At 45.3% G+C, this 15,740-nt stretch overlaps 1 protein-coding gene across 4 annotated transcripts in view; it reads left to right on the forward strand.

Annotated features, from left to right (window-relative positions):
- Nucleotides 1-15,740, forward strand: part of LOC135243255 (disintegrin and metalloproteinase domain-containing protein 11-like) — a 73,382-nt gene that overhangs the window by 25,609 nt on the left and 32,033 nt on the right. For all 4 annotated transcript variants that reach the window (XM_064314944.1, XM_064314943.1, XM_064314947.1 and 1 more), the window contains exons 5-13: nucleotides 5,422-5,504; nucleotides 5,779-5,842; nucleotides 7,295-7,355; nucleotides 7,977-8,086; nucleotides 9,848-9,922; nucleotides 10,601-10,672; nucleotides 11,576-11,742; nucleotides 12,250-12,334; nucleotides 14,689-14,779. In XM_064314944.1, the coding sequence (XP_064171014.1) occupies nucleotides 5,422-5,504; nucleotides 5,779-5,842; nucleotides 7,295-7,355; nucleotides 7,977-8,086; nucleotides 9,848-9,922; nucleotides 10,601-10,672; nucleotides 11,576-11,742; nucleotides 12,250-12,334; nucleotides 14,689-14,779 (808 nt within the window). The remainder of the gene's footprint in view (nucleotides 1-5,421; nucleotides 5,505-5,778; nucleotides 5,843-7,294; nucleotides 7,356-7,976; nucleotides 8,087-9,847; nucleotides 9,923-10,600; nucleotides 10,673-11,575; nucleotides 11,743-12,249; nucleotides 12,335-14,688; nucleotides 14,780-15,740) is intronic.

Here is a 15,740-nt window from a genome sequence, read left to right on the forward strand (position 1 = left end):
CATAAATAAAACTCTGAAGGATATTGAAGAATCAGTTAATCAAAACCAGTTTTGGGATTTGTGGAATAATTTAAGGACAGCAAAACCTCACGAATTAGCCATTAGTGATGGAGCCATTTGGAAACAATATTTTGAAAATCTATACTGTGAAATCAGTCAAAAAACACACCATACTATGATTAATGAACACCTAAACAAATTGGAATCAACCATCAAGGATAATCAAAATCCACTGGATAAACCAATTTCCCACAAAGAACTGATCGAAAAGCTCCAGTCTCTAAAATCAAGAAAATCATGTGGTCTTGATGGAATTAGAAATGAAATGCTCAAAAATAGCACCCCAGAAATGCATGAAGCTCTGCTTAAATTGTTCAACCAAGTACTGAGTTCAGGATGCTTTCCTGACATTTGGAACCGGGGGCTTATATCCCCAATTTATAGAAGTGGAGACAAATTAGACCACAATAATTACAGAGGCATTTGTGTAAGCAGTAATCTGGGGAAGGTATTTTGTAGTATCATTAATTCAAGAATTGTAACCTTCCTTAATGAACACAATGTCCTGAGTAAAAGTCAAATTGAATTTCTCCCAAATCATCGTACCACCGATCATATTTACACCCTACACACCCTAATAAATAAACACGTCCACAAAACAAAAAATGGAAAAATCTTTGCATGCTTCATTAATTTCAAGAAAGCATTTGACTCGATTTGGCATGACAGATTATACTACAAAATTCTCCAAAGTGGTGTAGGGGGTAAAGTTTATGATATAATTAAATCAATGTACTCAGAAAATAAATGTGGAGTGAAAATTGGCGACCAAAGAACAGCGTTCTTCACACCAAAACAGGGAGTGAGGCAGGGCTGTAGCCTGAGTCCAACACTGTTCAATATTTACATCAATGAGTTAGCGGTGCAGTTGGAAAAGTCTACAGCCCCGGGCCTCCTCCTACATGACATGGAAGTAAAATTCTTACTCTACGCAGATGACCTGGTTCTGCTCTCTCCCACTGAAGAAGGGTTACAGCAGAACCTAGCTCTGGTGGAGGATTTCTGTCAGAACTGGGCACTGACAGTAAACTTAAAAAAGACAAAAATAATTGTCTTCCAGAAAAAAGCCAGATGTCAGGAAAATAGGTTCCAGTTTTTTCTAGGCAACACCACCCTAGATCACACTCTAAATTATACCTACCTTGGTCTGACAGCATCAGAGAGCTTTAGCATGGCAGTGAATGCTTTAAAAGAAAAAGCTCGAAGAGCACTCTATGCTATAAAAAGAAAACTTCAAAAAATTGTTATACCAATTAAAATCTGGTTTAAAATCTTTGATAGTGTTATTCAGCCCATTGCACTGTATGGAAGTGAGGTATGGGGTCCACTCAGCCAGCAGAACTATTCCAAATGGGACAAGCATCCAATAGAGAACCTGCATGTAGAATTTTGTAGAAACATCCTACAAGTACAAATGAAAACACCAAATAATACATGCAGGGCAGAATTAGGCCATTATCCATTAATGATTCACATCCAAAAAAGAGCATTAAAATTCTGGATGCACCTCAATTCAAGTCCTCAAGACACATTGCAATTTAAGGCAATGAAAGCCCAAGAGCTCAGTCATGAAAAGAGTCCCCTCAGTCAGCTGGTAATTAAGCTGACTAACCCATTAACCCAACTAACACAATCACAGACCAACTTCATACCAGCACTGCTTACCAACAAATCAAAGTAAACCAAGTAATGAAACAGACCAAAATCTCTTATCTGGAATATTGGGATAATGTAGCCAAAACACAAAACAAACTAGATTGCTATCGGACCCTAAAAAGAGACTACAAATTGGCTGAGTATCTCTTCTCTGTCAGAGATACAAAGCAGAGGCAGATCCTGACCAAGTACAGGCTCAGTGACCACATACTTGCAATTGAAAAAGGCAGACACCGGAATACATGGTTACCAAAAGAACAACGTATATGTGGTCACTGTAAGGCAGGAGAGGTGGAAACAGAGATGCACTTTCTCCTACATTGTGAAAAATATTCAGAAATTAGGACACATTACTTCAACAAATTTTCTCTAATTATAAAGGACTTCCTTTCCCAAACAAATGAGAAAAAAATGCAAATCCTGCTAGGAGAAAGGCCAACTGCTCCACTAGTAGCAAAGTACATCTCGGCCTGCCATAATCTGAGGGACACTGGTTGACCACCACAAATATATTTATTTTAATTATTTATTAATTTCTATCTGTCTTTTTTCCATTTTCTTTTTTCTACATTATTATTATTATTATTATTGTTATTGTTATTATTATTATAGCCTACCCGCTGTGGCCATTACCACACTGTTAATTGCATTGTTGTCGTTATCACAATGTTGTTTGTATATCATGTTGTTTGTATTCCTATTCCTGTTTCTGTGTGTACGCTTTGGCAGTAAGTACAAATGTATTTCATGCCAATAAATCATTTTGAATTTGAATTTGAATTTGAATTTGAGAGGGAGAGAGGTAGGGAGGGGGGGCAGGGCAGGGCATCTCGACACCCCAGGCTGGAATGCTCAAGTTGCTTAAGGAGGATGACAGCATGTGACCATGTGACCATGGGCAGGTGCACCTTCAGACATGTCTCACCTGAGGCATGCAGATGTGGTTTTGGTTGTCATGGTGACGCAGTTCCCCTCTGCAACCTCTGTTATACTCAGTGCTGACTCTGTTATACACAGTGTTGACTCTGTTATACACAGTGCTGACTCTGTTATACACAGTGCTGACTCTGTTATACACAGTGCTGTGTCTCTTATACACAGTGCTGATCTGTTATACACAGTACTTACTCTGTTTTACACAGTGCTGTTGTACACAGTGCTATACAGTGCTGACTCTGTTGTACAGTGCTGACACTGTTTTACACAGTGCTGTTGTACACAGTGCTAACTGTTGTACAGTGCTGTTATACACAGTGCTACACAGTGCTGACTCTGTTATACACAGTGCTGACACTGTTTTACACAGTGCTGTTGTACATAGTGCTGACTCTGTTGTACAGTGCTGTTATACACAGTGCTACACAGTGCTGACTCTGTTATACACAGTGCTGTTGTACACAGTGCTGACACTGTTTTACACAGTGCTACACTGTGCTAACTTGTTGTACACAGTGCAGTTATACACAGTGCTACACAGTGCTGGAGGGCCGAGGGAAGTGTGCGCAGCAGTTTCGTCTCCATAAGATGCACAAATGACAAACATCTTTACTAACTTCTTCTAATATTTTATGCTGGAAATTATTTAGGAGAGACACAGCTTGTAGAAAATATGCATAAATATATTGGACATGGAGGATTTAGGATTTAGGGCTCTAGTTAGGGCATCTCTTATGAAATTGATCAGTTTTAAAAGGAAAAAAGATGCTTCAGCTCTGTTTATTTATCAATATAATAGTTTAATTCCTTTCTTGTGCTTCTCAGTGAAGTAACAAAAATGTGCATTTGTAGACACTCTCTTGATTGACCTAGCTGGGTTGTGTCTTTGTAGACAGTCCCTGAACACTTTTTGTCATAGAGAGAGTTGATCTGAGCTCGGAATGCAGAGAGATTATGTAACATCTGCAGTCTCTAGGGAGCCCACACAAACGTATCCAGGCAGACAGACTACTCACTGACATGCACACATGCAACATTATCCTTATCTCTAAGGGGTATAGTTTTACCCTGACCCCCGCCCCAACCCCCCGATCCCACCACCACCTCCCCACCCCCCACCCTCCATAGAGCACGTCTGCAGGGGAACTGCTGAAAGATTGCAGTGCTGCACCTTCAATACCAAATAGCATTTTAAGCAGTGTGTGCTTGTGTATGTGTGTGTGTGTGTGTGCATGAGTGTGTATGTGTACAAGCATGCGTATGAATGTGTGTTTGTGTGCGTGTGTGTGGGTGTGTATGTGTACATGTGTGTGTGTGTGTATGTGTGTGTGTACATGTGTGTGTGTGCGCGAATGTATGTGTGTGTGCGTGTGTGTGTAGGTGTGTGTGTATGTGTGTGTGCACGTGTGTGTGTGTGCACGTGTGTGTGTGTGTGCGTGTGTGTTTACGTGTTTGTGTGTGTGCATGCGTGTGTGTGTGTGCACGTGTGTACGTGTGTGTGTGCACAAAGGCCTTTCTTCCCCATCAAGTGCCTGTGCTGTAATTAGCTTACCTTCACTTACTGTGTAATACAGTAAAAAGTCTCTGACTCTTTCTGTGCAGATAAGTGCTCTACATTTCCACAGTAATTCTCCTGAATGGGATAAGTGATACTGAAGAAGTGCGCTGCACATTTTATTAAAATCTTTCTGTTTCTGCTCCAGACTTGCTGAGTCTGTTTGTGCTGAAGGCTCCTGAAGTGGAGGCCAGATTTGATCTGCAGACCTCACTCCCAATGATAGAAGTAGCTGTGGAAACAGTCTGTGTGTTCAGAGTTTGTGCTCAGAGACAGGAGTATGTGTTGCACAGTGCGTTACATGTTAAGTGTTTAAGAGAGTAAAGGGGGTTGAGGACTGTGTTGTGATTAAGGTTGTCGTGAGACAGGACTGTGTGTGTGTAATTAAGGCCTGTGTTGTAATTAAGTTCCTTGAGGGAGGGCTGTGTGTGTGACTAAGGACTGAGTTGTGACTAAGGTTTTGCGGCTTGATTGTATGTGGTTAATTATCCTGTCCAGAAGAGTGTGTCGTGTTTTGGTGTTCAGTAAAGTAGGATGGTGCTCAGTTTCAGGCTGTGGTGTCTGTTTGAGAGTGAGCGCTGTGTTTTAGTGTTCAGTAAAGCAGCATGGTGCTTAGTTTCAGGCCTTGGTGTCTGTTTGAGAGTGAGCACTGTGTTTTGGTGTTCAGTAAAGCAACATGGTGCTCAGTTTCTGGCCTTGGTGTCTGTTTGACAGTGTGTTGTATTTTTGTGTTCAGTAAAGCAGCATGGTGCTCAGTTTCAGGCTGTGGTGTCTGTTTGAGAGTGAGCGCTGTGTTTTAGTGTTCAGTTAAGTGGCATGGTGCTCAGTTTCAGGCTGTGGTGTCTGTTTGAGAGTGAGTGCTGTGTTTTGGTGTTCAGTAAAGTAGTGTGGTGCTCAGTTTCAGGCTGTGGTGTCTGTTTGAGAGAGAGCGCTGTGTTTTGGTGCTCAGTAAGGCAGTACTGTGCTCAGTTTCAGGCTGTGGTGTCTGTTTGAGAGTGAGCGCTGTATTTTGGTGTTCAGTAAAGCAGCATGGTGCTCAGTTTCAGGCCTTGGTGTCTGTTTGAGAGTGAGCGCTGTGTTTTAGTGTTCAGTTAAGTGGCATGGTGCTCAGTTTCAGGCTGTGGTGTCTGTTTGAGAGTGAGCGTTGTGTTTTGGTGCTCAGTAAGGCAGTACTCTGCTCAGGTGCAGGCCGTGCTGTCTGTGTTTTTTTGCAGGGAGGGGAACACTGTTATTACCACGGGAGGGTACGCGGTGTGCCAGGGTCTTGGGCGGCTCTCTCGACCTGCCATGGCCTGAGGTAAGCGGACCGTTCTTACACTACACCTCCACCTGGGCGGCGCTCTGGGCCAGAGTCTTGATGCACTACACGTGTGTAGTCCATTCAGTGGGCAACTTTGTAGTTGGAACTCTTGAAACTCTCTTCCTTTTTCACTATTCTATACATCTCTTCTCCGTCTCTCTTTCTCGTTCTGATCCCCCTCTCCCTCCACCTCTCTCTGTCCGTTCCCCCCCTTTCCCTCCCCCTCTCTCTCTCCCTGCCCCCCCCCCCCCTCTCTCTCTCTCTCATGCAGTGGCATGTTCTCAGATGGACAGTTTTCCTATGGAATTGAGCCAGCCCTGGATAGCAGTGATCAGGTGAGTCTGGGTGTGCATGTGTATGTGTGTGTGTGTGTGTGTGTGTGTGTGTGCATTCGTGTGTGTGTGTGAGAGTGTGCATGTGTATGTGTGTGTGTGTGCATATGTGTGCGTGTGTGTGTGTGTTTGTGTATTTGTACATGTGTGTATGTGTACATGTCTGTATGTGTGCGTGTGCATGCGTGTGTGTGTGTGTGTGTGAGTGTGTGGGTCCCTCATATTCCCACTGTGGGACAGTAGATGTTTGTGTGTGTACGTGCATGTGTGTGTGTACATGTCTTTGTATGTGTGTGCGTGTGCGTGTGCATGCATGTGCGTGTGTGTGTGCATGTGTGCGTGTACATGTCTGTGTATATATGTGTGTGCGTGTGCATGTGTTTTAGTGTGCATGTGTGTGTTTATGTGTGTGCACGTGTGTGTGTTTGTGTATGTGTGCATATGTGTGTGTGTGTATGTGTGTGTGTGTGTGCGCATGTGTGTGTGGGTCCCTCATATTCCCACTGTGGGATAGTAGGTGTGTCAGTGTCCCTGGAACGTTGGTTTGGAGTATTCAGGCCTAGTTATCAGTAATCATCAGCCACAGAAAACCTGCCCCCCTGCATTGTCTCCAGGTCCAATCACTTTTAACAAAGCCTCTAAACTGTACAGTGCCTACTGAGCATGTGCAGAGTGAATGGGGGGCTGTGCTGGAGTGCAGGGAACTGGGGCCCCCTCCTGTCTGTCTAAGTCATGAGCTGGACTCCCCAGAAAATTAAGGAGTGCAGGTCCCATAATGTGCAAGTCCCCCCTACAATTAAATATGCGTGCAATCAAGATTGTTCTAGAAAACAATGTGACTCATCTTAATGCATGTGACTGTGTCATATATATAGTTGTTCCATGCTTATCATGTGGTTGCTGTAGTTACTGTTTCTCATTGCTTTTGTAATGGCTTTGATTAAAGTTGAAATTCCATTAGCCAAGTGTTTTCAGAAGACAGGAATCAAAAAGATGTTATGATGCAAATAAAACTTTTCACCATCCTTCCTTTCACTCTCCCCATATTTGGTCAACTAATTGTTGATTAAACATCACAATTAGCCATTCAGTTGTATTATTAGTCTCTTGACTGCGTTGTTTGAGAGCCTACAGTGACCCCTGGAGGATAACAATTAAAATACAAGTTTAAATCTCTGTGACTCGTGATAGAGATCAATTTTTTTACAATAAATGCATTAAAAGGGGGGAATTTGGAGAGCAGTCATGGTGCTGAGCTTCCAGATAAAACGGGATTGTTTGACCTCTGCCGCTTGGCCAACAAAGTTATCTTTCTGCTGCTTGAAATATACTACACTGTCAATATTTTTGACTGTGGAAAGGGAGGGGTTTGCTTAGTGCAGGAGTGGAGGTCTGTGTTCTGTGCTGCGTGTGGTTCTCGGTTCTTGGTTGGAGGGTTTGTGCTCTCTCCCGCAGGCTCAGCATGCCCATGTGGTACACAAGATGCCCAGCCTGCCCCTGAGCCCGACGTGTCCAGGTGGGGACCTCCGCTACCCACCCCCCCTCCTCCCTAGCCTTCTCCTGCCCCCCCTCCCTCCCCAGCCTTCTCCTGCCCCCCCTCCCTCTCCAGCCTTCTCCTGCCCCCCCTCCCTCCCCAGGCTTCTCCTGCCCCCCTCCCTCCCCAGGATTCTCCTGCCCCCCTCCCTCCCCAGCCTTCTCCTGCCCCCCCTCCCTCCCCAGGATTCTCCTGCCCCCCTCCCTCCCCAGCCTTCTCCTGCCCCCTCACCCTCCCCAGCCTTCTCCTGCCCCCTCTCCCTCCCCAGCCTTCTCCTGCCCCCCCTCCCTCCCCAGCCTTCTCCTGCCCCCCTCCCTCCCCAGCCTTCTCCTGCCCCCCTCCCTTCCCAGGATTCTCCTGCCCCCCCCCTCCCCAGGCTTCTCCTGCCCCCCTCCCTCCCAGGATTCTCCTGCCCCCTCCCTCCCCAGCCTTCTCCTGCCCCCCCTCCCTCCCCAGCCTTCTCCTGCCCCCCTCCCTTCCCAGGATTCTCCTGCCCCCCCCCCCCCACTTTCCTCACTCTTCTCTCCCTCTTCTCTCAGTGCTTTTTTCCCTGATGAGAGATGCGCATGCATTTTGATATGCAGCTCTCTGTCTCTCCCTCAGCCTGCACACAGGACAGCAATGACCCTGGCAGTCACAGTCACAGGGGTGGCCAGGTCTTCCAGGACAACTCTACTGCGGCCACAGAGGGGCTGAGACGATCCAGGAGACAGGTGGGGTCTGTCTCCTCCAGTCAGAATGAGCCAGTGCCCTGCGCCTTACTGCATGTCCTTCAAGTGTAATACAGCATGCCTTACCAGGGATGGGCAAAACACACTGCAACATATCCATACTGTTTCAAAATACACAATGCATCCCAAATAAAGGTGTCTGTGAATGACAGTCTACATGCAGCAGATTTAGATTGCTTTGCAAGTGACACAGAAGGAACAGACAGCCTGTGTTGCATGTGAAATACATGCATGCAAATGCATAATTTCAAATACATGTATTAGAGATTCTGCCCATCTCTGGCATATGTCTGTACTAATAATCATGTTGTTTACTTCCTAATAAAATATTTTGGGTCTGTTGGGTGGTCTGGAGGGTGTTCTGTAGGGTGGTCTGTGGTGTGGTCTTTAGGGTGATCTGGAGAGTGGGCTGTGGGGTGGTCTGGAGGATGGTCTGTGGGGTGATCTGTAGGTTGGTCTGTAGGATGGTCTATGGGATGGTCTGTAGGGTGGTCTGGAAAGTGGTCTGTGGGGTGGTTTGTGCTGTGGTCTGGAGGTGGTCTGTGCTGTGGTCTGTGGGGTCATCTGGAGGGTGGTCTGTGGGGTGTTCTGTAGGGTAATCTGTGGGGTGGTCTGGAAGGTGGTCTATGGGGTGGTCTGGAGGGTGGTCTGTGGGGTGGTCTGGAGGGTGGTCTGTGGGGTGGTCTCTAGGGTATTCTGTATGGTGGTCTGTGGAGTGGTCTGGAGGGTGTTCTGTGGGTTGGTCTGTAGGGTGGTCTGTGGGTTGGTCTAGAGGGTGGTCTGTGGTTGGTTTGTAGGGCAGTCTCTGGGTTGGTCTGTAGGGTGTTCTGTAGGGTGGTCTGTGGGGTGGTCTGGAGGGTGTTCTGTGTGTTGGTCTGTAGGGTGGTCTATGGGTTGGTCTAGAGGGTGGTCTGTGGGTTGGTCTGTAGGGTGGTCTGTGGGATGGTCTGGAGGGTGGTGAGCCATAAGAGTCCCACACGCGGGCGGGGTTTCCACCCCCTGCCATGTTTTCTGATGACCATGTTTCCACGTTTCTCTTGCAAGTAGCCACGGTATGAGCTGAATAAAGCACTCTGTGCTGTGAAGTTAAGGAGTTTCAGTGTATTTAACCCCTTGGCTTTGGTGTGGGACCGGAGCACACCACTCTGTTCTGATGTTTGCATTCAATGCACAGCCCATCATGGTGATGTGCAATTTAAAACTAAGCCTTCATGCACACATCCCATACAGTGTTAACTAATACCCCTTTTGCTTCTAGATTTAAGACTGGCAAAAACTAAACTTAGTTTTACACAGATTTAATTCCTGGCATGATCATGCTTTGTTTCTCTTGTACAACATTATAAAAAAAACTATTTGAGCAAGAACAAAGATGAAAATTACATGTAGAATTGCCAGGAAAGATGACTTATACAATAAATGAACACAAAACAACAAAGTGTGAATTCTAAAATGTGCAAGCATTCCTATCCTTTGTTCAAGTATAGCACCACTTGGGATATCAGAACACAAAGCTCTATTTTTAGTAGTCCTATTTTTCTAAATAATGAAAATATGTTGCGCTGAAATTCAAGTGGCTTTTTTCAGCAAGAATCATGTAACAAACTAAAAAATTTATACTGTTCTCCAATAAATTTTTTATTTGAAATTGACAGATTACCTGTATTATTAATTGTTATTGAGAAACAGTTGCGATGTAGGTACAATATGAACTTAAAGCCCTCTCTCTGTCGCCCCCTGCAGGTCCGCTGGAGCCAGAACACAGTCCAGAGTGAGACTAAGTACATTGAGCTGATGGTGGTGAATGACCATGAACTGGTGAGTGATTGTCGAATAGATAGTGTTAACTGGAGCCCATTTTAGGGCAAAGTGAACTGCGGGGAGTGAACAGAAAATGTACACACCAGTGTAAGTTTACTTCTTTAGGGTGCTGGGTCACTGTGTTCTGCCAGTATGCCCTAAACTGCAGCTTGTGAGTTTACCAGTGTCTGCAGTCAGTGGCTGTACATTATCACACGGAAGTCAGTCAACTCAGGATCAGTTGATGGAAATGGAAAACATTCTCTACAAAGGGCCTCCTGTCAGCAGGAAATACAGTGACATGGGTGAAGATGATTACTTAGCACCATTAAGTCATGCGTTACACCAACCCATCAACATTGCCTTTTAAACCTGAGTGTACCCAAAACTTGGCAGAAAGAATTCAGCCTGTTGGAACAGTTTCGCACTTCTCTCTTTTTTTTGGTTTAATGTCTGTTTCTTCGCTTAAGGCTAACATGAGACAGTCTGTAGCTATGGGGTCCAAATGTTTATTTCTGGTGTTTTTCTGGTGTTTTTCAGAGGCTGTCTGTCTCATTGGCTCTCTGTCTCATTGGCTGTCTGTCTCATTGGCTGCTGTCTCTTTGGTGGTATTTCATTCACTGACTTCTCATTGGCTGTCAGTCAGATTGGCTGTCAGTTTCACTGGTCGTCTCATTGGCTGTCGTCTCTTTGCAGTTTTTGCAGCTGCGCAGCTCTACGTCCCAGACCAGGAATTTCGCCAAGGCTGTTGTTAACATGGCTGATGCGGTCAGTGCACACTTTCTGTAACAGATGTTTACGTCCAGGTGTCTGTTTTGGAGAACGTTTCTGTAACGGATGTTTACAACCAGGTGCCTGTTTTGGAGAATGTTCCTGTATCGAATATTTATGTCCCGGTGTCTGCTTTGGATAACGTTTCTGTAATGGATGTTTACAACCAGGTGTCTGCTTTGGAGAACATTTCTGTAATGGATGTTTCTGTTCTGCTCAGGACCTCAGGCAGAACTAGAAAGCTGAATAAAGTCATTGCATGGAGGCATTCTGAAGGCTGTTTCAGTTGGGTCTCACAGGTTAGCTTTATTGTATAGGTGCAATGGGGCCCAAGCAGTGATCTGCACTATTTCCAGCAAATGTCAGTCTTAATGTGTGGATGTTTTCAGGACAGGAGTTCACTGGAATACAGAGATGGAAAATCCAGGTTCAGAAAGAAAACATCCTCCGCAGTAGTTTCTTCCAGTCACTTGGATTTATTTAGCACAATCCTTCAGCCAGGAGGTGGAACTAAATAGTGAAGTCAGCTGGGCTGAGTTAACAGGTAGAGGAAACACATGGCGGGACTTTTACTTTCTGACCCCTGGACTTTCCACCTCTGCTGTAATAAAACTAGACAATGGACTGATTAACACGCTAACACAATTGGTCACCAACTCTTGAAAGTCTATTCCAGTTGATTGTTTAAAATATTTCTATGTTGAGCTGAAATGCATCAGAATGAACTGAATGAGTGAATTAACAGGAACAGTAAATTTGCCCACTCAGCTTTCACCTTGCCACCACCTGTAACCCATATTGAAATACCAGCTTTATTTATTTAGATTTAACACAAATGTGTGATTTTAACATACTCATTTAACTGCCTTCTTTGCATTCTTGTGGGCTGTCTGATTCTAGATCTATAAAGAACAGCTGAACACCCGGATTGTGCTGGTTGCCATGGAAACGTGGTCATCGGCAAACATGGTCTCCGTGGGTGACGACCCCTTGCTCACCCTCCGTGACTTCATGAAGTACAGGAAGGAGAGCATCAAGGAGCACAGTGACGCTGTTCACCTCTTATCGTGGGTACCCCCCAGCCCTACGCCCCACCCCAGCCCCTCCCTGCTGTGCCATGCCCCAGCCCCACCCTGCCCTGTCCCAAATTTGTTCTGAGAAATTTCATGCCAACTCTGTTCTTAGTTACATAACTATCCTCATTAATGCCATTAACTGGTACTCTTGGTATGAGCTACAACTGCAAATAATCATTTAAAAAATTAAACATGCATTTTACAGTCACAACAAAAATAATAATTCACTACAGATGTCTCAAGACAAGCACAAAATGTAATTCGCAAAATTTGGGATTGTGAATCAAGTTCTTCAGAATTTAAGAATGGGCTAACTTTTGGTGCGCATGACCTTGGTGTAATACGCAAAAATGTTTTGTGTTGTAAGATTTGTAACTCAAGTAAATATTCAGAACACTAATTGGTTGGAACAAAGATCAGCTCACACACTGACTTTCCAGAATTGGAGATGTCAGTGCGTCAGTGTTCTCCTGCTGCAGCACCTCATCTCTCCTCCAGGGGGCGCACCTTCCGGAGCAGTCGCAGTGGGACGGCCTACATGGGAGGGGTCTGCTCCCTGACCCGAGGAGGGGGCGTTAATGAGGTGGGTGCCAGGTCCAGGTTTGGTGGCCTACCACGCCTTCAGTAAATAAGTGTAGTTCAACCAAATGCATTGCTGTGGTTACATTTACGATTCTTAATTGGACTTTATCCTAATCATTAATGAAAATAAATAATAACAGTGTAAAAGGTCATTTTAAAGCCTTAATTAAAAATATGATTAGATATAGATTTTAAAAATTATAAGGTCATGGCAAAATAATTATCATTTTCCTGAAGAAAATTGCCGGTCTGTGCCTGGGGACTTCTATAGCTTTGTGTGTGTGTTTCAGTATGGGAATGTGGGTGCTACCTTGTGTGTGTGTTACAGTATGGGAATGTGGGCGCTACCTTGTGTGTGTGTTACAGTATGGGAATGTGGGTGCTACCTTGTGTGTGTGTTACAGTATGGGAATGTGGGTTCTATGGTCCTCAGCTTGTGTGTGTGTTTCAGTATGGGAATGTGGGTGCTACCTTGTGTGTGTGTTTCAGTATGGGAATGTGGGTGCTACCTTGTGTGTGTGTTTCAGTATGGGAATGTGGGTGCTACCTTGTGTGTGTGTTTCAGTATGGGAATGTGGGTGCTACCTTGTGTGTGTGTTACAGTATGGGAATGTGGGCGCTACCTGTGTGTGTGTTACAGTATGGGAATGTGGGCGCTATCTTGTGTGTGTGTTTCAGTATGGGAATGTGGGTGCTACCTTGTGTGTGTGTTTCAGTATGGGAATGTGGGCGCTACCTTGTGTGTGTGTTTCAGTATGGGAATGTGGGTGCTACCTTGTGTGTGTGTTTCAGTATGGGAATGTGGGTGCTACCTTGTGTGTGTGTTTCAGTATGGGAATGTGGGTGCTATCTTGTGTGTGTGTTTCAGTATGGGAATGTGGGTGCTATCTTGTGTGTGTGTTTCAGTATGGGAATGTGGGCGCTAACTTGTGTGTGTGTTACAGTATGGGAATGTGGGCGCTATCTTGAGTGTGTGTTTCAGTATGGGAATGTGGGCGCTACCTTGTGTGTGTGTTTCAGTATGGGAATGTGGGCGCTATCTTGTGTGTGTGTTTCAGTATGGGAATGTGGGTGCTATGGTCCTCAGCTTGTGTGTGTGTTTCAGTATGGGAATGTGGGTGCTACCTTGTGTGTGTGTTTCAGTATGGGAATGTGGGTGCTACCTTGTGTGTGTGTTTCAGTATGGGAATGTGGGTGCTACCTTGTGTGTGTGTTTCAGTATGGGAATGTGGGCGCTACCTTGTGTGTGTGTTACAGTATGGGAATGTGGGCGCTATCTTGTGTGTGTGTTTCAGTATGGGAATGTGGGTGCTATGGTCCTCAGCTTGTGTGTGTGTTTCAGTATGGGAATGTGGGCGCTACCTTGTGTGTGTGTTTCAGTATGGGGATGTGGGCGCTAACTTGTGTGTGTGTTTCAGTATGGGAATGTGGGTGCTACCTTGTGTGTGTGTTTCAGTATGGGAATGTGGGTGCTATGGTCCTCAGCTTGTGTGTGTGTTTCAGTATGGGAATGTGGGCGCTACCTTGTGTGTGTGTTTCAGTATGGGGATGTGGGCGCTAACTTGTGTGTGTGTTTCAGTATGGGAATGTGGGCGCTATCTTGTGTGTGTGTTTCAGTATGGGAATGTGGGTGCTACCTTGTGTGTGTGTTTCAGTATGGGAATGTGGGTGCTACCTTGTGTGTGTGTTTCAGTATGGGAATGTGGGCGCTACCTTGTGTGTGTGTTTCAGTATGGGAATGTGGGTGCTACCTTGTGTGTGTGTTACAGTATGGGAATGTGGGCGCTACCTTGTGTGTGTGTTTCAGTATGGGGATGTGGGTGCTACCTTGTGTGTGTGTTTCAGTATGGGAATGTGGGTGCTACCTTGTGTGTGTGTTTCAGTATGGGGATGTGGGTGCTACCTTGTGTGTGTGTTTCAGTATGGGAATGTGGGTGCTATGGTCCTCAGCTTGTGTGTGTGTTTCAGTATGGGAATGTAGGCGCTACCTTGTGTGTGTGTTACAGTATGGGAATGTGGGTGCTACCTTGTGTGTGTGTTTCAGTATGGGAATGTGGGTGCTACCTTGTGTGTGTGTTTCAGTATGGGAATGTGGGTGCTACCTTGTGTGTGTGTTACAGTATGGGAATGTGGGCGCTACCTGTGTGTGTGTTACAGTATGGGAATGTGGGTGCTACCTTGTGTGTGTGTTACAGTATGGGAATGTGGGTGCTATGGTCCTCAGCTTGTGTGTGTGTTTCAGTATGGGAATGTGGGTGCTACCTTGTGTGTGTGTTACAGTATGGGAATGTGGGTGCTACCTTGTGTGTGTGTTTCAGTATGGGAATGTGGGCGCTACCTGTGTGTGTGTTACAGTATGGGAATGTGGGTGCTATGGCCGTCACCTTGTGCCAGAGCCTGGGCCAGAACGTCGGCATGATGTGGAACAAAGATCGCACGTCTGCGGGTTAGTCCTGCGCCATCGTCCCTCACTATTCACAGTCCAGGAGTCTGGATTCAAACTGTGCTTATATTCCCCAGACGTGACAATTGATTGTCTTCTTAATATTTCTTTCAAGTTGTTTTAACCCAATTATAACCATTAAATTGTAATAAACACTATTTGATTATTGTGACCTGTTCAGCAGATAAGGACATTAATATTCATATCTGTGAGGCACCTCACACTGCATGTGAACCATTCCTCCTTGCTAGGTTATAGCAGGTTGTCCCATGCAGTAACATTACACTACCAAACAACACGAAAGAAAGCAACCTAAGCTAGGCTTTACCATCGATCATTCAATGTATAATAACATTGTAACACTGAGGTACTGTACGCTAACATTAGACTCAACAGCGGTCTCAAACTCCGGACATCACACCCAAATTAAGAAAGGCTTTGATTCCTCATATCTAAATTTGAAAGCTATTTAATTATCGCTAGCTAATGGTCAACCTACTTACCGATCCATCACCCGTCTGTTCTGTCTCAAGCAGGAGTGTCGCTTGCAGCAATGGTTGGGAGGGAGGTGAAGAGAGGGGGGCACTGCACCATGCAGCAGTGCTAGCTTTTTAGCAAAGCCACATTGTTGTTGTTGATAGTTGGTGCTCCTCCTCACGAAAATGGTCTCTAATAAAAATAATGTTGGGGTTATTGTAGTAGTGCAGTGCCTGTAGGCCTCCAGAAATGCAACCATTTCTCGTAGCTCCCTTCGTTTTTGGAAAAGAAAAGGTTTTTATTGGTTTTGTGCATCCAGTGAATGTGCTCTTCCAACCTAGCTTGCCTGCACAGAAGTGGTAGGAGAACCATTTACATGTTACAAGTAGAAAGTATTTGTGTTTTAGTGACGTACATGGGGTACCTGAGTTCTGGCCACATCACTCTTCATATCAGCACCATCTGTGTGCAGCTATGGGAGGCAGGG

The sequence above is a fragment of the Anguilla rostrata genome, chromosome 17, assembly GCF_018555375.3.
Source record: "Anguilla rostrata isolate EN2019 chromosome 17, ASM1855537v3, whole genome shotgun sequence".
NCBI lineage: Eukaryota > Metazoa > Chordata > Actinopteri > Anguilliformes > Anguillidae > Anguilla > Anguilla rostrata.